Consider the following 21,587-nt stretch of genomic DNA (forward strand, 5'->3'; position numbering starts at 1 on the left):
ACATGATGACAAAAGCAAACTTTCTCCAAAATCACTTTCAATGGCACTGCAATGGCAACTGTCATGCTCTGGCGGATTAAGCCATGTTTCCCAATCACTTTCCCTCACTCTTGTCTACATAATTTCCTGTACCCTTTTTTAATATACTATAAATAAAAATCACAAAAAAGGCAAAAATAATTTAACAATTACGAGTAACAGAGAAAGAGAGAGATTGTGCAAGCTCTGGATCGTATGAGGTTGGAGATCTTTAGAGGCGACACTCTGTAAGATTGCCATTGACATTTGGATCGATCTTCAGTCTGTGCTCTTTCCCTGTAGCATAGTTGAGAGGTGTGTGTGTGTGAGAGAGAGCACTGAACTGACAAACACAGCAAATGCAGTCGATTTAGGTTAAACGTACTCGTTGGTGTGGTTACTGCTGTCAGTTAGTTTAGAGAATTATAAGAGTCAAGGTGTGGCAAGTTCAGGTGATGCCATCCACTCTAACAAGTAACAACATCACGTGGCAATATCAATTAAATTAAGTGTAGAACAACAGAAGAAAGACAAAACGGCAACATTAACCAACAACATCAGCCAATTAAAAACTAAATCTAAATCTAACCTGGCAGATAATGGGCAGCTGCTGGTATATGAATGAGAAAAAAAAAAGAAAAGAAAAAAAAGTCAGCTCTTACCTTACCTTAAGAGTCTACAAAAAAGCAAGATTACTCAATTAAAATGAAATGGAAATCTCATTAATTGGTTAGTTGCAGTCTATGGTACCCAGTAGAATTATTAAAAAATCTGTAAAATTCACAATTGCTTTCAACCTCTGAGCAGTTGGTTTGAAACCCATAATAACACTGTCATACATCACAATCATAGGCAAACGATTGCTTCATCTCTGGGACAGCTCTGGTTCACAAAAAAAAATATTTAATCACTTTGATGTTGTTGTAAAGCATTATTTCCTTCTTTTTTGGAACACAAAAAAGAAATGACAAATGCTCACGCTTGTTCATTTAATGGCAGAGAAAGGTGACTTTCATCAAGGTTTTTTTAATTTATTTTTTTAAAGAGGATGCAAATATCCTCTTATATAATAAAATAAATAATAATTCCATGCAACATGTACCATATATTCCAAGTATTCTGAAGGCATATGATAGAGTTCAGCGAGAAACAATGTAATGTATTATAAAGTGGAAAATCTTGAGCCATTGCACTCCTGTGTACATTCATGAAAGTGCACAGCAGTTCACACCAGTGTGCCAGGGAAAGCACACAATGGCATCATTTTGAGATATCAATTAAAATCAATATTAATAAAATGCCCTTGTTTAGAAGGAACAACGGATGCTTTAAAAAAAAAAGCCACGTACAGCACAGAATCAATCAGAGAGGGATAGTGAGAGCAGCTGAACGGACATTAAGCTAATGGATGTACATTCTACTGTTTACAAAGCTTTTCAAACGTGCATTTACTGGCAAGACAATCAAACACCATTTTAATCACAAAAGGGTCAAACAGATGAGTTTTCTTCAAACTGATCTGAATGCATAAATTATTGGTCAACTGATATGGATTTTTTAACGGCTGATATCAATACAGTTATATAGTGAGAAGGCAAATAAACACTAATTTTACAACATGATTATGATGTCTGTAAGATTTTATGTCATGTTTTTGAAACTAGTCTCTTTTGCTCACCAAAGCTGTGTTTATTTGATCACAGCTATAATATTATATAATATTATTGCAAAAAAAAAAAAAAATGAAAATGAAAATCCTGAAATGACAAAGCTGACTTTTCAGCATCATTACTCCAGTCTTCAGTGTCACATGATCCTTCAGAAATAATTCTAATATGCTGATTTACTGACTTCAAACTTTTGAACGGTACTGTTTATCATGGTATTAAATATCATATGCATATGCCATGGTATTTAGAACTACAAAGTAATTCTAAGAATTATAGTAAAATAAAAAAAACAAGGTAACAATAAGGATGTGTTTTGGTTTAGTTGAACTGCACTATAAAATAGTGCTGTCTTATCACCCATATATTTATGCAACGTGTTGACTACTGTGTTGTGTTGAACGTTGTAAAATTGTGCTGATTAAAATGTCACTAAAATAATGTTACCTAGTCAAATCAGTGATATTTTGCAAAAAAAAGTACATTGAACTATAGATAACTTTTTCATTAAGAAAATTACGATTTAAAAAAATATATATTTTCCTAAAAAATGGCTATTTATAATATTTGTGGTAAGCTAGTAAAATTATTTTTGGGCACTACATTGTACTTTTTTGTTACTGTTGTTACATTATCAGCTAGTATCTTTAATATCTTTAGGTTTGTGCTGATTTTACAGTAGGTTCAGATTTCACAGTGCATCGAGAGCATTTCGTATATATAGGCCTAACTACTCAAACTTTCTCATACATTTCATTTCACACACTCATCTGCTCCACTCTCTTCCTTTCATTCCTGTCTCTTCTCTCTCTCAGACACATCTTTCTATTCCTTTCTTTCACCTGTCTGTTTCTTTTGCTAACTTTCTGTGAACGTTAGCGTCTGTGATCACAATGAGCAGTAATCACCTGAGGCAGTTGACACCTGTAAAGGCGCCTTTAATAATGTAATAGAGCTTAATCCAACCATACTGGATCTGCTTCTGAACGGCACACTCAATCACAGCTACGCTTAACCTTGCTCGCTTCTCAACAGGAGACCATCAGTACAGCCACAAAAAACCACATGAACATAAAACATTAACAAACATCATACAAACACAGAGATATGTTGCCTATGAATAAAACAACCCACCAACAGCATCTGTATTAATGATTCCTGAAGTCTTACAGGAACACACACATATAACAGCAAAGAAAAGCAGAGAGCACTCTCTTTTTTTATCTCTTTTTGTTTCTAACTCCCCGCTCAGACAGAAATCACCTCCCGTGGACGCTGAGAGCAGAAGGAGGCGCCATTTTGCGGCAAATGAAATGACGCCACCATTTTTTTGTAAGTGAATTTAGAAAAGAGGTCGGGGAGGGTCCAATTAAAACTGCATGTGGGAAATTAACAGGCCGCCTCCCACAAGCCCCTGAAGAGCAACTAATGTGACTAATAACAGTGTAGAGAGAAATGACAGACGTCAGCACAGACACAGAAGAGCTGCAGAGAGTCGCAATAACACAATGATGCTGTTTATAGCACACATATACACCAAATTAAAAAAGAAAAGGATTCATTTTCTCCCTAGGCCTGTGAACAAGCTGACAAACATCACACTGAGGAGGAGCAAGCATGTTTACAGTTTGTTTTTAGTTATAAAATAAAAAAATATACTTAAAAAAAAATAGTTTGCTTGTTTTTCCTGACTTTCATTCAAAAATGGAAGTGAGTGGGAAACAAATTTTAAATGTGGAAATTAATCTAGTGGAGATTTTTTTTTTTTTTTTTTTAAATGTAACTGTTCTGTCCAGTAAAAAAGCTTGAAATAACAGTTAGGTGACTCTCAGTTATGAGACGTCTTAATTCATTGCCGATTGTGATAGAAAACAAAAAATAATTTCGACTTCAATGGAAACTGTTTTTCTTGGTCTTCTAATTGTGGTTAAGTGGTTAAAAAAGACCCCACTAATTTATTTAATTGAAAGTGTTAACAATCTGCATAATCTGGCCCAACCAAAACAAACGGGGTGTCCTATGTGATGCAACCAAAGGCCTCCAAACTGCAATGCTGTGCAAATTCCTCTCCTTTAAATTAATCTTGTTTCTCCCTCACTCACTCTTTTTTCACTTTCTCAGAGTGTGCCGGCCAGCTGCCCCCCGTATCCACTCCGTACAGCAGCTCTCCTGTGCCGAGCGCGTGCCCAGATGAGATAACTCAGGGAGGAGAGGAAAAAAAGAAGGGAGGGTGAGTGAAAGAAAAAGAAAGAGCTGCTTCCTTGGGAAGACTGGAGGTCTGCCAACTCTTTCATCTTCTGTGCGTCCGATTCACTCACTTCATCATGTAGCAGTTTTGGAGATATAAGTCAATAAATATGGGCACGTGAGCAAGACAAGCCCAACAAACACGTTTACAAACAAATAAATAGACAAACAGGCAAACAAGCTCTGCTCACTAGCTGCTCCAAATTATCAGCCGGAAAGGATGTGCGTTTGCTTTCTTCATCAAAACCTTGGCACACGATCAGAGGAGAGGGAACTGCTGCCGCTCTCTCTCCCTTCCACCCTCCCTTGCTTTCTACCTCTCTCTCATAGAAAACTCTTTCTCTTGCTGACGCTCTCCATTTAAAACTTTGACAGAGTCGCTGGGAGTCACATTCACTTCCAAAGTCAAAATTAAACTCTAGGCATGGGCAGGTTTTGATTGGCAAACTTTATCTGGTGCCTGGAGGGACCATAAGCCACTGTAAATGATTTATCGGAGAAATGCATCCCAGAATGCACCTGGAGGTGGCAGCCCAAGGGTGGGTATTGAGTGACCTCAGAAGACTTGGCCCCTGCCTCTGCCATTCCCTCAAATGTCTTCTACAATTCTACAATGAACACAATCTCAGATGGTACACCCATACTCCCATGTATATTCCAAACAATAACAGCACACACTCTCGTGATCGAGCAAGCTCTTATGTGATTGGCTGGTTTTATGTCCTAAACAAGATACCAGGTTGCTACTATGATCACTTTTGGAAGAACTAATCACTGGATTTGGCATCAAATCTTTGAAAGATATTCTGAGTTTTATTTGAAAACTAGATATCTACAGTGCTGGTCAGAATTATTTCCCCTCTTGGCAAATATGATCAAAGATGGCAGTAAAAAATAAATCTGCGTTGTTAATCCTTTTGATATTTTATTACAAAAAAAAAAAAACAGCAGAAATCTAACCTTTCATTGAAGTAAAATAATTGAAAGTGGGGGGAAAATCACATTATGAAATAAATGTTTTTCTCCAAAACACATTGGGAACAATTGTTTGCCTCCTTTTATTAAATAATTTTTGCAACCTCCTTTTATCAAGATAATAGCTCAGAGTCTTCTCCTATAATGCCTGATGAGTTTGGAGAACACCTGACAAGAGATCAGAAACCATTCCTCCATACAGAATCTCTCCAGATCCTTCAGATTCCCAGATCCATGTTGGCGCTTTTTCTCTTCAGTTCAGCCCACTCATTTTCTGTAGGGTTCAGGTCTGGGGACTGGGTTGGCCATTGCAGATGCTTGGTTTTGTGCTCAGTGACCCATTTTTGTTTTGATTTTGATGTTTGTTTTTGGATAACTGTCCTGTTGGAAGATCCAAACATGGCCCGTTATAAGATTTCTAGCAGAGGTTGTCAGGTTTTTATTTTTTATCTGTTGGTATTTGATCGAATCCATGATGCTATGTATCTGAACAAGATGTCCAGGACCTCTGGCAGAAAATTAGGCCCACAGCATTAAAGATACAGCAAAATATTTCATTTTACACCTGGGGTACTTTTTTTATCCCTGTATGAACCAAACCCATCTTAAGTGTTTGCTGCCAAAAAAGCTAATTGTTTTGTTTCATCTGACCTCAGAACCCATCCTGTTTGAAGTTCCTGTGGTTTCAGTTACTTTTCAAATGTTCTATAGACAGATTAAACAAAAAGAAAAAAGAAAAAGAGCTTTTTGGCAGCAAAAAAAAACAAGCATCTGCAATGGCCAACCCAGTCCCCAGACCTGAACCCTACAGAAAATGAGTGGGCTGAACTGAAGAGAAGAAGCACCAACATGGATCTGGGAATCTGAAGGATCTGGAGAGATTCTATATGGAGGAACGGTCTCTGATCTCTTGTCAGTTGTTTTTCAAACTCATCAGGGATTATAGGAGAAGACTCAGAGCTGTTATCTTGGAAAAAGTAGGTTGCAAAAAGTACTTAATAAAAGGGGGCAAATAATTGTTCCCAATGTGTTCCCAATAAAAGGTTAGATTTTTGCATTTTTAAAAAATAAAATATCAAAAGGATAAACAATGCAGATGAATTTTTTACAGCCATTCTTTGATAATATTTACCAAGAGGGCAAAATAATTCTGACCAGCACTGTATGTATGTACTGTTTTCCTGCAACTGGGAAGAGGATGGGAATCGGGATTCAAATGTGTCACCCATTTGAGTACCATTGTGGTTAATGTGATGAATGTGCACCGACCGCTGCGCCATGGGCTCTGTTTACCAGGGAATTGTTTTTACCAAAAAATTCTTAAGAAAACTTTTGCATTTCTGCCACTAAGTAAAAAATAAACTGCATATCAAAGATCAGGACTGTGTAATGAAGTAATCAGTACTTTTTACTTTAGACTTAGATCAAATTCAGAATATACACAGACTATGCATGATTTTTACCTTGTCAGTCTTTTACTGTGGTATCCACTATTTCATATAAATCTCTAACCAGTTCATCCCTAACTAATTCAAAAAGTAACAGTAACATAATTTTGTTACTTTCCTGATTTGAAACTTTCTATTGTATAAAGTGCTATACAAATAAAGGTGACTTGACTAACCAGTTTGTACAGGGACTAGTTGCTATACTGTACATGTCATTCATGAGCTTTATTTAAAATGCACTACCATTCACAAGTCTGGGGTCAGTAAGATGCTTTTATATTTTTGAAAGGACTCTCTTATGCTCACCAAGGCTGCATTTATTTGATCAAAAATGCAGTAAAAATAGAAATATTGTGAAATATTAGTAGAATTCAAAATAACCATTTTGTATTTTAATATATTTTAAAATGTTATGTGATGGCATAGCTGAATTTTCAGCAGTCTTCAGATTCACATGAATAAAAAGTATAAAAGAGCAGCATTTATCTGAAGTAGAACATTTTTGTAACATTATAAATGTCTTTACTGTCACTTTTGATCAATGTAATGCATCATTTCTGAATAAAAAAAACAATCTTACTGACCTCAAACCTTTGAAACATTTGTGTAAATGTGTAGTGTAAAATCTCTCTGGCATAAGTTCCAACATATGTGACTTTGAAGTTAACCATACTGTATTTAAATGACTGTATTTAAGGCCATTTTGTGTTTTAACTCTCCTGGCTATATAAATATAATCACGTTCAAGACCCTTTAGTGCTAGACTTGAAATGTTCTACTTTGATTTGAATCAATTACACAAAGGTCCCACTGACCCAGTCTTAGCTTCAGCACAGCAAGTGGCCCTCCATGAAATCGAAGCAGCAGTAAATCATGTGCCTCCAGACCCTCGTTTCCCTGGGATATCGGACAGTAGGCCCATTGGATCCCTTCTAGCCCCTCTGAGGTTTTCATGTGGCGAGACAGCTGCAGGCTGGGGCTTGCAGAGCTGGGAACTGGTTCTTCACTCACTAACCGTAGAGGGAGAGGCGAGAGCCCCATATCAAAGCACTGGAGCTCGCCTTGACCTCCACCCACCATCAGCAGAGCTCCTGAAGGATGCCAAGCTAGCATCGCCGGCACCATGGAGCAGGTGGCCCACTGGGAGAGGCCAGTCTGTGGGTCGAAAAGTACCACAGAGCAGTCCTGAAGCCCCAGGAGAACCCAGTGCTCCAACGGGTCGCGACTACAGGTTATGGGTTTGGATTTGAGGGATAGAGGAGTGCCGGACAGACGCTGGAGACGTCCATGAGCAGATTCATACACACAGGTTTGGACATCCGGAGGCTGGGCCTCCTCATGTAGTTCAGACGTGGAGTGTTTGGCCTCTTGGTGCAGCTCCACAGTCAGGACATGGTAGGGTTGGGTCAGACTAAATCTGCAGTCAATAGGGTTTCCGTCAGTTCGGACAGAGCTCAAAACCTACACAGAGAGAAACAAAGTCAAAAGTTAAGTATTTCATTTAATAGTTATGTAAGTATTGTTTAGGAAAAAGTATATGAACCCTTGGATTTACTATTTGAATTTCTTTATAAATTGGTTGTGCATGCCTGATCTACAATTACAGGAAATGTTGGTGAAGGTAATTTCTGCTGAAACCAAGGGTTCACATACTTTTACCCTCATCTGTCACAACTGACAGATAAGATTTTATGACCAATGTATGTAGAAATTCATTGTAAATACATATACTTGTACCTGCAACTTTAAATTACAATCTATATTTTTTTCTAAATTAAAATTTTATGTATGGTGTGTAGTAGTATAGTTCTGAAAAGAATTGGAAATAATGAGGAGAAAAAGAAAAGAAAGTAATGAGAAGAGAGGTAAAGGAATCAGGTAATGAGTCAGATTCAAATTTGACACCAATTAGAGCAGCTTAACTCAATTTGAGCAACCTTAACTCTTTGCCTTTCGTCCAAAAAAAGTTATGCATAATATGTAATTAAAGTGAAATTGTGAATGAATCATCTTAAAATTTTAATAATAATCAATTATATTAAAAAAAGCTTTGAGCAAGACAGTTCAATGTGTCGAAGCATGTGCACTGCCTACACATTTGATTCTAAAGAATACAAAATTGTAGAAAATGGGTGACTAAATTATATTTCCAACTTATAAATGTGAAAAGTAACAACCCATTACAATTAAAAAAGCAACAAAAAAAAGAAAGACACAGACAGCCTTGAAAAAACACAGGGAGGCCAGAAGTTTGCAAAACATTTGCAAAAGTAAATATTCAGCATGCACTCCTCCATCCCTGAGACAGTAGAAATCACAGGCCCAACACAGATGTTGAGCAAATTTGTTTGGAGATTTTACCTCAAATGTGCACACAAACAGCTTAAAAAATGTCCTATCAGACAGCAGCACGCAGGAAGTTCGGGTTTACCTGTAGTATGTGTGTTTCTGGTGCAGATGGTGTGGTGAGAGAGAGACTGAGAGCGATGGGCTGGCACAGAACAGTGGCGTGCGCGCCAGCATAGGAGACTGAGTTAAGCGGGTTGCCGATGGTTTCTGTGAAAGCAGGGGATGAGTTTTTTTGTCTTTTTTTTAGCTGTAATCCCCCCTGGGCCAACTCCCGCTGCACCCCAGGGGGTGAGAGGGGTTTAGTGAGAGGGCGGGAGAGGAGTTGCTGACAGCACAGAGGGGAGATCCGGAACAGTGCCAGATCTCCACAGAGCCAGGCCCCGCTGAGACACACCTGCCCCAGCCACAGAGGCCCCCACTCTGGGCCTGTCCACAGCTGGGCCCGGGCTCAGAACCAACACCCCACTGACCATGCTAGCAAAAGACCAACGCCCCAACTGCTTTGGCTAATACTACGATAATTCTGACCCCGCTAGCACTAAGCTAGTAAAATCCTAGCTAGGGCTAGGTTGAACACCTTTCTGGGCCATTTTAAGGTGGTCAGCTCACTGCTCTGGCCAGAATATGTGACCTTGTGAGGCTAATGCTTTGCTAATACCATGCTAGGTAGTGCTACAGATACTCTTCTGGCTAATAATACACATTTAAATGCTATAACCCTTGAATACTGTTGTGCTTTGTTGTGCGTGTAAAATCGCGGACCACAAGTGCCATCAGGAACTACCGAGAAATTGCACAATCCTCACACTTGTTTATCCGGTTTAGTAGTAACGGATAGCCACAGAGAGAAAGCGCTAAGCTCTTTGCCACGGTAACACTAAACAAAAACAAAAAGGTGAAGAAATAAAGGAGAGCTGGTTGAGAGGCAGTGTGTTTGCCTCAGCACTGGGGGACATTTTGAGTGTCTTTCTCCCACCCGCCACAAAGGTTTTAACATCTTCACAGAGTGATCCTTCTTAAGACCTGCATTCACACACACACACACACACACACACACACACAAACATTGCAAATCCCACAGCTGCTGCTGAAACAATGACAGATTCAATTTCACAAAGACAAACGGCATCTTGGTGGGTTGGGGAGGTTGGGTGGGTGCGGTGCAAAGGAGAGCGAGAAAGAGAGAGAGAGAGAGAGAGAGAACAGTGGTAAGTGAGTCTCTGTTAGTTATTGGTTTCAGTCACTGGTCAAAACTATTCTTTTCTTTTCTTCTCTTCTCTGGACTTTCTTTGCAGCTTGAAAGATAAACCCAAAGAGGTCCAGCTGAGCAGCAGGCCTTGTTCACAGCAGTAGAGCTCTTTGAGCCAATTTTCCAGCTCAGAGAGCAAACAGTGAGAGAGAGGGAGAGAGAGAGGGGGACAGTGAGAGAGAGAGAGAGAGAAAGGGAGATGATGATGAAGGCAATCTATGAAAGTTCTTGCTGCTGAGTCTCCGCTCTTCTGGTGTGTGTAAGTGTGTGTGTGTGCTACTCAGATGCTTGTCAGGCTGCTGTGGCATGAAATCAACACAGAAGCATTCGCTCTGTTGCACCTGCACATGCCCAAGAATTTAACCCGGGAAATCACATTCCACTCGGACCTTTTCTCTTCATATATAACATGCCCTGGAATCATAACAGCAGCCATGCACGGAAAAATGATAGAGATTGAAACCATTCCACATGAGCCTTCTAGAATCAAATAACACTGACAAAGTCACTGAATAAGGAATAAATAAAATCCAAATCCCAAAATAAGGGGAATAAATTCAGCAGAAGGACAAATAGCTCAGTCAAAGAGTAAAAAGTAAAAGAGGGGGCTGTGTCAAAACAGGTGTGCTGGCCATTTAAAAGTTTGGAGTCAGTAAGATTTGAATTATTTTAAATTAATACTTTAATTCAGTAAGGATTCTGAACACTCAAGAACAATGACACTCAAGACATTTACAATGTTACAAAAGATTTCTAGTTCAAATAAATTCACCAAATAATCCTGAAAAATGTCTTACTGTTTTCACAAAATATTAAACAGCACAAATGTTTTCAACATTGATAAAAATAAGAAATATTTCTTAAGCAGCAAATCAGCATATTAAAATGATTTCTTTGTGGATGACTGGAGTAATGATGCTGAAAATTCAGCTTTGTCATCACAGGAGTAAATTATATTTTAAAATATATTAAAATAGAAGACAGTTATTTTCAATTGTAATAACAATAATTCACAATATTACTGTTTTTACTGTACTTAAAAACTATTACCAACCCCAAGCTTTGAAGAAATTGTTATGAGCAATTCACTGACAAAACAAACAAAACACATAAAAACATATACTTACTCTTTCATGGTTTTATCACAAAAAAAATAAAATATATTTTAAGATAGTTTAACCATTTGCGGCCACAAAATTTCCTTTAAAAAAAGTGCACCCTCCTAAAAGTCACTGACTCCATGGTTCATGTGTGATGTCTGGAGTCATTTTCAAACAGGCCTTAAAACTGTAAAACTATCCTTTTCTGCTATCATTCCACATTGGGTGAAAAGCATAATATGCATTTGGTTGAAGACATAAGAAATGTGGCAATTTGTAAATAGAGTACAGACGCCTGGTAAATATGCAGATCAAACAAATGAAGAGAAGTGTTCTGAGAGAGATAACAGGATATTCAACAACATCTAATGCGCACGGAAAACATAACAACAACCACCTTAATATGCAAAACAACTATCAAAAAAGGAAAAAAGAGAGAGATATCAAATGCTTACTGAAAACATAACAACCACCTCAACATGCAAAATAAGTGAAGTGTATTTATAAAAATTCTTTATTAAAATCGTTAAATTCCAGGAACAGGGGAATTGATTAAAAATGTTAAACGTTTGCATAAATAAGTGTGTGTGCACGAGTGTTTTTCCCGGTGTGTCTCTTGGCAGTGCTTATCTGCGAGGGGTAAGAATTAAGACCACATAGGGAAAGAAAGCGTACTTTTTAAATGCTGAAGACTAAGCAGAAAATGGGTTTAGCATGCAGATAGCAAACTTAACAAAGGGAACATATATATGAGGCAGAATTGATTGAAGTGTGTGTCTGTGCGCCGAGCGAACCGTTTGATTCACCGCTCGCGTCTTACATAAACTGCTAGCTTGATTTCACACCACGGATCTGAAAATGACAACAAACACTTTAATTAGAAACGATGAAGGCGAGAGACACTTTAATGTTTTTTTACCGTAGAAAAATGAGAGAGAGAGAGAGAGAGAGAGACAGAGGGGAAAAGAGAAAGAAAGAGAGAGGAAAATAAATAGGTGAAGGCCCAGGATAAATCCAGGGTTCATTTCCAACCAGAGCAATCCAGTGTCGCTCCACGCTGCCCCCCCCCCCCCTTTATTTTTTTATTTAGCATTTTTCCACCCCTTGTTTGTTTTCATTTGGTGCATTTGCAATTGGAAACGCCGCTCCATCTCTCTCATTCCCTGCTCTGCGAGTGAAGATTTTGCATATGTTTAAAACCAGAGAGCAACGTTGGGAGTTTAAGCACTGCTTGCTGATTTTTGAATCATTGCCATTCAATATTAAACAGCGCTGAGAGGCAGGAAAAAAAAGGAATGTACAGTAGAAATGGAGAAATGGAGAAGTGGACGGACAGTCTTATAAGTGGTTCTTGAGAGCTATTCTTTTTTTTCCTATTAAAAAAGTTTTACACAAAAAAAAAGAATTAGTACTTTTGAGACAATATCAGTAGCCTAATAAAAGCTTTAAAAGTATTTTATCACTGCATTGAAAACGAGTCACTTTTTAATTAAATAATGAAACTCACAAAAAAAAGTGAGTTTATATATATATATATATTTAAAAGAATAAATAAATCATGACTGATTCTGAAAACGTGCATGATGCTGTATTTGATACTGCTAGACATCAGTAAGTCCAAGACATGCTATCCAAAGTGACGCAAGCATAAAATGAGTTGTACCTTTAAAAAGGATGATAGATTAATGCGTGCAATTCTATTCTATACGCTTAATATTTTTTGAATCAAGAAAACATTCGTTGTGTAGCTGTTGCCTAATTACACATTCACTGGAGAGCAAAATACATTCTACAATGGAAGAGTGTCAGCTACACAGGAAGGTCAAAGGTTGGCTGTTCATGTAAAGAAAAAGTTCAAGTGAACAGTCTGTGAGTTACAGCACCTCATTGAGAAATACAATGGTGATTGGTAAAGCATTACAAAAGAGAAAAAAGAAAGGTACAACGGGACAAAAAGACTGGGGTGAAAAAGGGATTGAGAATCTTTCCAAAACCTTGAGCAATGGAGCATTGTGAGGGCATTATTAAAAGTATTTATATTATTTAGGAGGTTACACTCCGGTTTTTATCTGACCTTCGAGTTTTTTCAAAATCTCACTCTCACATAATTTATCTCACATAATTCTAACCAAAAAATATTAGTTTAGAAAGGGATAAAAGGCCAACCCTGAAGCCATGCAAGTGTCTGCTTACCATAAGCCCAGGGGTCTCCGAGCAGGCGAGCAGCACCAGGTTGGCCCTGTCCGCTGCACTAGGGATGGGAGACCAAGGCCTAACCTCCTCGTTACAGAGCGGCCACCAGCACACGGCCACATCCTGCGTTCGGTTCAGACCCATGTGGCGCTCCACGCGGCGTCCCCCGCCAGGTAAGTCCACCACTGAAACCTGCGGAAGAACAACAACCGTAAAGGAATCGGACCACAAAACATCTATAAAACATTGCCTCAACTCCTCTGCATAACACATTACAGCTGCGTGCTGCTTTATTAATGTGGCCTGAGCTGTTTCAGGTAGCAGGGCATTGTTATTTTTTGGTGGGGTTTTTATTAGATTCATTTGAATTAGTTGCATTTGTTCTGCACTTGGCGAGATGTTTGAAGGTAACAAGATATTTGAATGATTGCTAATAAGATCTCTAGATGCTTTCACTTTCATAAACCAGTGTGGCAGGAATGAACTAGATTTTGAAAGAAAAAAAAGGGAAAATCCTATGGAAAAACCGGTTATACTTTATTTTGAAGTGTCTTTGTTACACTGTAATTATACACTTAGTACTGAGTAATATTAAGTAACTACATGTACTTACAAACTTGCTATATGTACGTAGTGTACTTACTACATAATCGTTTTTTTTTTACTGTCTCTCACATTTTAAAAAAAGATCATACTTAATTATATTAAATAATTTTTTATTATTATTTTAATTTAACTTAGAAATGGAAATCAGCTTCCACAAAAAACATCTACACCAAGATCACTTACAATAAGACATCAGTCTCTCTGAAAAACATGTCATCTGAGCAAGTAAGTAGCAGATCAGCCACTATAATATTTGAACCTTATGTCTTTCCTTTGGGAAACACACAATGACAAATGACGGAAGCCTAATATTTCCCACCAAATCAAACCTGACAGCTCTGAATTTAATCCTTTACAGTAGGCTTACCATAGTGACGTGGTTTTGAACAAATGAAATCAAACGACATACTCAATATACCTCAGAATCTAAGATACATCCGCAAATATGCAGCACAGATCAATCCAAAACCACCCAAAATTACAGGTTTCTAATGAAGCAAAGGCCAGTGTTTTGCTGCTGACTAAGTCTGACTACCAAATTTCATTAAAATGAGCCGCACCTGATTGACACACCTGCTGTTTGGCTGATGCACAAAAAGCTTTAATCACTCAAGACTGTCTAGCCTCAACGTAGACATAATAATTGATGTATTCATAACTAGTTCCTTTGAAAGGGCATTAAATCCACTATCTGTTTATGGGACTGCAATAAAAGTGCAGTATGGAGCGATATTCTCTCCTACACTGTGCCACTGTCTCATGCCGCTGCATTAAACTCTATCTCATATCTGCAACGGCTCATCATGTGCTATTTCAGCAGTTCTGGGTCGAGGATTTAAAGCAGACCCTCAATGCAGCCAATAGTACGAATAAATGGCATGAAAATACGATATGGCTCTTATAGAGTCAGTGCCTATTCATGCAACATAATAGCAGTCATTTCCATATACTTCATTCTGAAAGGCCTTATCAAGAGAGCAAACACTGAGTCTCTCTTTATGTCAACAACTCTATCTGTGCACAATAGGGAGGACGAGAAATGTACTACAGTCTACCCATGACAACAAAAACTGTTCTTCATTTAACCTTGACCTTCACATTGCGCCTGTAAAGTCTAATCGTGCATGTTAAATATCATCCACCATGAAAATGATTTATATAAGATTAATAAACAAACAAAAACCAAATAAACCAATACAGACTGTGGGAAAATAACATTCATCTCTCTCTGTCTCTTTCTGCCCTCCCCCAAAACTTGATTCCCCATCTTGCCTGTGCTTGCTGGTCAGCAATAATCAGACCCTCTTTCTGGAGGATTAGGCTCAAAGCTTAGTCCAGTGGAGCAGGCAGTGGATGGGGCCGGCCGGGCTGGGATGGGGGATGTGGTGGGCGGGGGTGGTGTCGGGGAGGGAGGACAGGGTTGGGGGGGGGGGGGCGTACGGTCCCCCCTTATCAGAGCCATGCTGCTGGAGCCAGCCACACCGCAGGAGAGATTGCTTTCATACTCAGGCTGCCATCGCAACAAAGCGCTCCAGTAATGCGATAATGTTCGGGTGCGGAGGGTGTTAAGAGCCTGATGTATTTATGTATTGTGTTTAGTCCATAATCAGACCCATCCAAATTGTGATCTCCGCACACTTGGTCTCTGGCCCATTAAAATGAGGTTAATGCTTTCAAAAAGAAGACGAATAAAGATTTTTTTTTTTCTTAAATACCGTTATGAATTTTTAGACAAGTTGCTTTGGAAAGCCAGAGAATGAATGGGATGAGGGATAAAGAATGGAGTGATCACCTTCATTTCCTCTGAAAAGGAGAAGATGGACTTGACCCCACCCTCCAACCTCTACACCACTGCTCTGCTAGCGACAAACTACATGGCTGTGACCAATTTTACAAAACGATAATAATGGTCACATTTTATAATATAGATATTGTCAGGGTTGTGTCACTTCGGTCTAGTTTATTCTTGGTTTTGTGACAGAGCCCTGACGCTACTGTATTGTCTTGTCTTGGGTGAGTGCGCGGATTCGAGTGTGCTCGAGCCGTGCGCTCTTCGGTCCATGCGAGTTGTTTTGCGTGGTGTTCTGATCCCGGCACTTCGGTCTACTTTGGTTTCGGTTTTGTGTCGGGATTCGGACATTCATGCTCTGTGTGTTTGTCGTCTGTTGTGAGTGCACAGAATACTCACTAGTTCTCATGCACTCTGTCTTGTTCTGTGAGCGTGCAGTTTCGAGTTCGCTCGGGCCGTGCGCTCCTCTGTCCGCGTGTGTTGTTGTGTTTTGTGTAGCACACGGTTCATGGTTACATCAGCTGCATGTTTTTATGTCATGTTTTGGCTTGTGCTGTGTAGCACACGACTGAGTGCTTTCATGTTGTCATGTTTTGTGTGCGCACACGGCTTGTGATTTTTTTCACTGGTCACGTACTTGTGTTTTAGTCATGTTTGGTGTAAGCACATAGCTTGTCATGTATGTTTCCTTGTGCCATGTGCTCTCCTGTCTATTGTCTAACCCCGCCCATCTTGTTACCTGATTATTGGTTCATACAAAAATAAAATATGTTAATAAATATATTTGATCTTTTTAGCCAAAAGTATCTGCCAGAATGCAAAGATGCAAATGTAAATATTCCAAAAATACAAAAAATTTATTTTGGTTCTTCCTATTCAGGTACTAGCAATGTGGGAAAACAGTGTGTAAAGTGCACACTGAAAAACTGCTTTATGTCGTTATGTTTTCAAAAAAAGTATTTTTAAATATATATTTAGGCTACTTGATGCGTTCACAATGATCTGAAACTATCTTTCCTTTTTTTTTTTTTAAATGCTTTATGTATTTTTTGTTAAATTACTGAAAAAAAGTAGAGATAGAGGGAAGAACATTTCTCAGGCATATATAGATGTACTGTCATAAATGATGTGATATCTCTATAAAGAGAGAAGTGCTGTGTGTTTGGACGTGATGTTCCCCAAAGGTGTGCATTAGAAAAGAGCTCCAGTAATCACAGTGTTACCTGTCCCAGCGGTAAAAGAAAGCAAGTAAAGCCAGGCAATTATTAGAGTTAAAAGCCCTGTGGAAAGAGCCAGACCAGCCTCATTAAAGCGTTTTAATTGAAAGCAGGAGAGGCTGTGCTGCCTTTCCTCCTAAAATGTGCTAATGTGTGTGTATTGAAGAGTGTGTGTATGTCTTTGGGCGAGCGTTCAATAGATGTGTGTGTAAAAGGTGTGTGTGTGTTACCTTAATCTCCGCAGCTGTGAGTTTCTCCATGTGTCGTGCTGGTTCAGGTGAGCTCTGGTTCTTCCTGTTCAAGAAAACCTGACACACCTGACTCCTCTCCATCAGCGAGAACAGCAGGAAGCGATCACCAATCACCGCTGAAAACCACAGAGCAAGGTCAAAGGTCAAAACTCATATGACCTTGTGAGAAGACATAGCGTGCACACACATTTATCTAAATGAAGACATACTATATACTTCTATTGTTCAACTATAATGCTCATTATAATCACTACAGATTGACTCAAATCCTAAACTACCCCAAACAGAAAAGCTTTTTGCACTGTTCACAGCCTAAAAAAAACCATTATTTATTTCAGTTACAGATCATTTTTCCAAAGGACGTTTTATCCAAATTTCCCAAATGGAAGTTTGACATTTGACTATTGGCTGGCAATGCAGGTGATTTCAGGTTTTACTATGCTTGTGGGGATATTTGGTCCTTACAATGTAGGTAAAATCTGACCCACACACACAGAAATGCACATAATGAATAATTTTCATAAGTGAGTCAGAGTAGTAGGGGAAAGAGAGAGAGAGACAGAGAGAGAGAGAGAGAGAGAGAGAGAGAGAGAGAGAGAGAGAGAGAGAAAGAGAGACTGTAAAGCCTGTAGGGTGTGTAGCTTTCATGTTAAAGAGAGACATTTGCAGTGAAACTGTTGACAAGCTCTCCACACTGTGATTAGCAATTAACCTTCCCTTCCTAAAAAATTAATCTGTTTATGAAACCAATTAAACGGCAAAAAAATTAATACAACCCATTCAGAGAAGCAGGTTTAGTTGAGGATGATATTCAGGGCTGGAATTTCCAACCTGAACAGCAATTAGAGACGGAATATCAGCGCTTCTGCAGTAATTATGAATCATCTCACATTCAAGCATAAAACAGGGTGCTAATTTCAAAGGAATAGAGTGTTAAATGCAGTATTTTTAAGCGTCATTTTAAGTTTCACTTTAGCAAGTCTTTAATGACAAAGAAAACATCCACATTTGCAAAAGATTTTGAAAAATCTCACTTAAAATGCTGATGTATTGTGTGTTTATTGAAGGATGGAATTTGAAGGAATCATTTTTGCTTAAACCAACGTTTTTAGCTTAGCCACGTACTTTGAGAGGCTCAAGAGTGGTTTGGAAATTCTATAATGTAAATGATACACTCTACCAAATTAAATGACATTATCCGTTTGGAAAAGAAAAAAGAAAAACATGGAATACTCAACATGCTTTTAAAAGATTACAAAAATTTAGAGAAAATACAGATGCATTAGTATTCAGTAATCATCTCCAAATTAATGGGAAGATTCCATGATAATCCTTCCAAAAAAAATCCAAATTTGTGTCCAGGGGCTAGTAAACAGGTTTTGGAACATATGAGCAGCGGGTTAGCAGAATAAATCAATAAATTCCCCTAAATCTGCTTAGTTAGTTAATACTCCATTCATTTAAAACGTGTTTACATCACTGTCTGAAACTCTTACCAGCAGAGAAATTTATTTATACATAAAAAAAATAATAAAAAAAATTCAATAATGGTGGATATTTAAATTGTAGTTCATTACGTTTTAGCAATCACTAATGGACTCAATAATACTAAGCCGTTTTTACCTAAGATTACTGTTCCTACAAATATAAAATATTCCCAAATGCCTCTCATATCATTGTTTAGCTGTCCATATAAGTCTTAAAAATCTTCTTAACCTGTGACTGTACTAATGAAACAGCTATAGATGCATTACAGATGATTTTGGGTTTAAAAAGTGTGTTTTTCACAATCACAGGCTAATCAAAGTTTTCGATCTCTCTCTCTTTTTACTACAGCGCTCACAAAGTAACAAGTAATCAAGGCCAGAACAGGTCTGACTGCGTGTGTGAAACTAACTGAATAAGTGACAGATGCAGAAGCCTTCCTGGCACCCCCACCCTTACACTCTCTCTTTCTCAGACACACACACATAATTACTCTGGTAATTAGGGGCTCTGGGGGCCTGAATGGCACTCTATAGGGGGCTACTAGGAAAAAGGAAGGGGTGGGCTGACAGAGGGAGAGAGATAGAGAGAGAGAGGTTCGTCAGGTATCTAGAGACCTGGCACAGAGAGCTTTAGCCATATAAGCTCTAAACAATAAATGATATGAGAAAATAATTAGCAGATTTGGGAGAGTGTCCAATTTCACAAACCAGAAATAAGACAGGGAGCCATGGCAGATTCCCCTGAGATTCAGGAGGAACCTCGACATGTATGTGTGTGTGTGCGCGCGCGTGTCCGTGCTTTTCGAACTTCCTCTGGGAGTAACGGAAGAAGGAGAAACAGAAGGGACTGCCGTTCCTGACCTGTGGGTGTGCGTGCCGCCCAGGCCCATGCTGGGAAAATGAGCAGTGAGTGAAACTGCAAAGAGAGAGGGAGAGACAAGAAGAGGAGAGAAAGAAAAAAGAAGAGAGGAAGGGTAGCGTGTGAGTACGCGTTTACTCACCGTCGCTGATGGTGTCAGCAGGCAGTCGCCCCACCAGCGTTCTGTCAATGGCCACTCGTTCAACCTGAGCTCCACCCAGGATAAGGGTCACCAACACACCTGATCTCAACAGCATCTACACACACAGTAACGAACAATAACACATTCACACTGAATGGGACTTTATGATTGTAAATCTTCAGAGTACAACAAGAATACATTTAAAGGAATTGTTCACACGGACAAATAAATATTCTGTCATCATTCATTCATCCTTGTGTCATTCCAAACCTTTCTTTTTACTATGTAGAGCACAAAAGATAATATTTTGAAGGAAGTTTGAGCTGTTTTGGTCAAGCTCCAAATCAAAACACTGTTCAATGCATGCATACAAAGACTACATCAAATATGGTGACACAAACCTCAAACATCATGACGTTTGGCCATTTGAGAACCAATGAGGTTTGACATTAGTTGTGCATTTGAGGTTTGTGACGCCATTATTGATGTAGTCTGTATATGTATGTGTTGATCAATGCTTTGATTTGAGAGTGAATAAAGGCTTAAAGCTACACTGTGTAATTTTTTAAGTTGATTCTTAGCAAAAAACACTTTGTTCTTTCAAAATTATATGTGCTCATTAATGTGTAATTACTTCTACCAACTAATCAAGTATTCTCATAAGTGTATAATCTGCCATTTAGAATACATACGAGCGAGTCACTCGAATGGCGGCAGCCATGTTGCGCCTCCATCTTGAAAATACATTAGCCAAAGAGGGACATACCTGGAAATTCAAACTTCGCCTTTCGTGTTTTTACACTCAGTGGCACCGTGACGAATGCGAGGGGGAGATTACTCACGACTGCCGGCAGATTTGAAATAATACGGCCACCGTAGGAGTTAAAACGCCCTCGGAATGGGAGGGGCTAGAAAGTAATATTCAGTTGGTAGTCATATACAATTTCACCGCTAGATGGGAGAAAATCCTACACAGTGTAGCTTTAAATACGTTCATCAAATGTCATATGCAGTATGATCGCATGGCTTCAGAAAAGTTGGATGAAACCACCAAAGTAAGGTTGGGAAATATAACTTTATAATTTCTGAAATTAATATTTGCTGTTTAAAATGTTAAAAATATTTAAAACAATATTTGTTTTTTTTCAATTCCTGAAGCAGCAATGCTAATGTATCTCCCCCCCCCCCATTTTTTTAAAAGTTCAATTCAATTAAGAGTTGTTATAATATTTTATTTGTATTTTTTATAAATGATAAAGACAATCTGACAATTTTCAATTTAGGCCTGGTTTTTAATTACACTCTAATGTTGAATGGCTATAATTGCAATTTATCTCCATAAATAATAATAATACGAATAACAACAACAATAACAAAATGAATAGAGGGAAAATAAATGTGAAAAGATGTTAATATTTTAAATACTCTCTTTATGTTGTTTCCACATTCATTTGAAGATTCAATGTGAAATATATTTATGATTACAAATTTCAAATGTTAGGTGTACTTAATCGTGATTAACCAAATAAATGTTTAAATGATCTAAGCACTTCTTTTAAGCCACCTTTTTGTAGCTTGAAATTTTGAGTCCCATTAACTTTCATAATACTTTCATAATATGGACAAAAACAGCTGATACAAAATATCTTCTTTTAGTTTGAAATGAAATGGGATCAAGTACTGTAAATGATGACAGAATTTTTTTAGGTGAACTATCCCTTTAAAAATCTCTGCCTGATAACATTCTGTCTGGAATAAGGTGGAATTTCATCTCTATAGAATGTGAACAGTGGATAAAGGTCACAGCGTCCAATCAGATCCTGCTGTTGGGCAGGAAAAACCTTCTCTGACCACCAAAAAAATAAGAAATAAATAAAAAGTCGAACAACGTTTGATCTCCCTGACCTTTTAAAACGGCGTAAATCAAGCACTTTAGGTGCGAAAAATGTGTGCGCATGTAGCTGAAGAATCCGCACTGAACGGAAAACCG

At 38.4% G+C, this 21,587-nt stretch overlaps 1 protein-coding gene across 4 annotated transcripts in view; it reads right to left on the reverse strand.

Moving 5' to 3' along the window:
- wdpcp (WD repeat containing planar cell polarity effector) overlaps positions 1 to 21,587 on the reverse strand; it is a 97,766-nt gene that overhangs the window by 14,187 nt on the left and 61,992 nt on the right. For all 4 annotated transcript variants that reach the window (XR_013819360.1, XM_079852762.1, XM_079852761.1 and 1 more), the window contains exons 7-10: positions 19,598 to 19,712; positions 17,089 to 17,225; positions 13,247 to 13,438; positions 7,171 to 7,816 (exon numbers count right to left, since the gene is read on the reverse strand). Coding sequence is in view for 3 of the 4 variants with exons in the window: in XM_079852762.1 (XP_079708888.1) it covers positions 7,171 to 7,816; positions 13,247 to 13,438; positions 17,089 to 17,225; positions 19,598 to 19,712 (1,090 nt within the window). In the remaining variant the exon portion in view is untranslated. The remainder of the gene's footprint in view (positions 1 to 7,170; positions 7,817 to 13,246; positions 13,439 to 17,088; positions 17,226 to 19,597; positions 19,713 to 21,587) is intronic.

Source organism: Squalius cephalus (genome assembly GCF_949319135.1).
Source record: "Squalius cephalus genome assembly, chromosome: 20".
Classification (NCBI taxonomy): Eukaryota; Metazoa; Chordata; class Actinopteri; order Cypriniformes; family Leuciscidae; genus Squalius; species Squalius cephalus.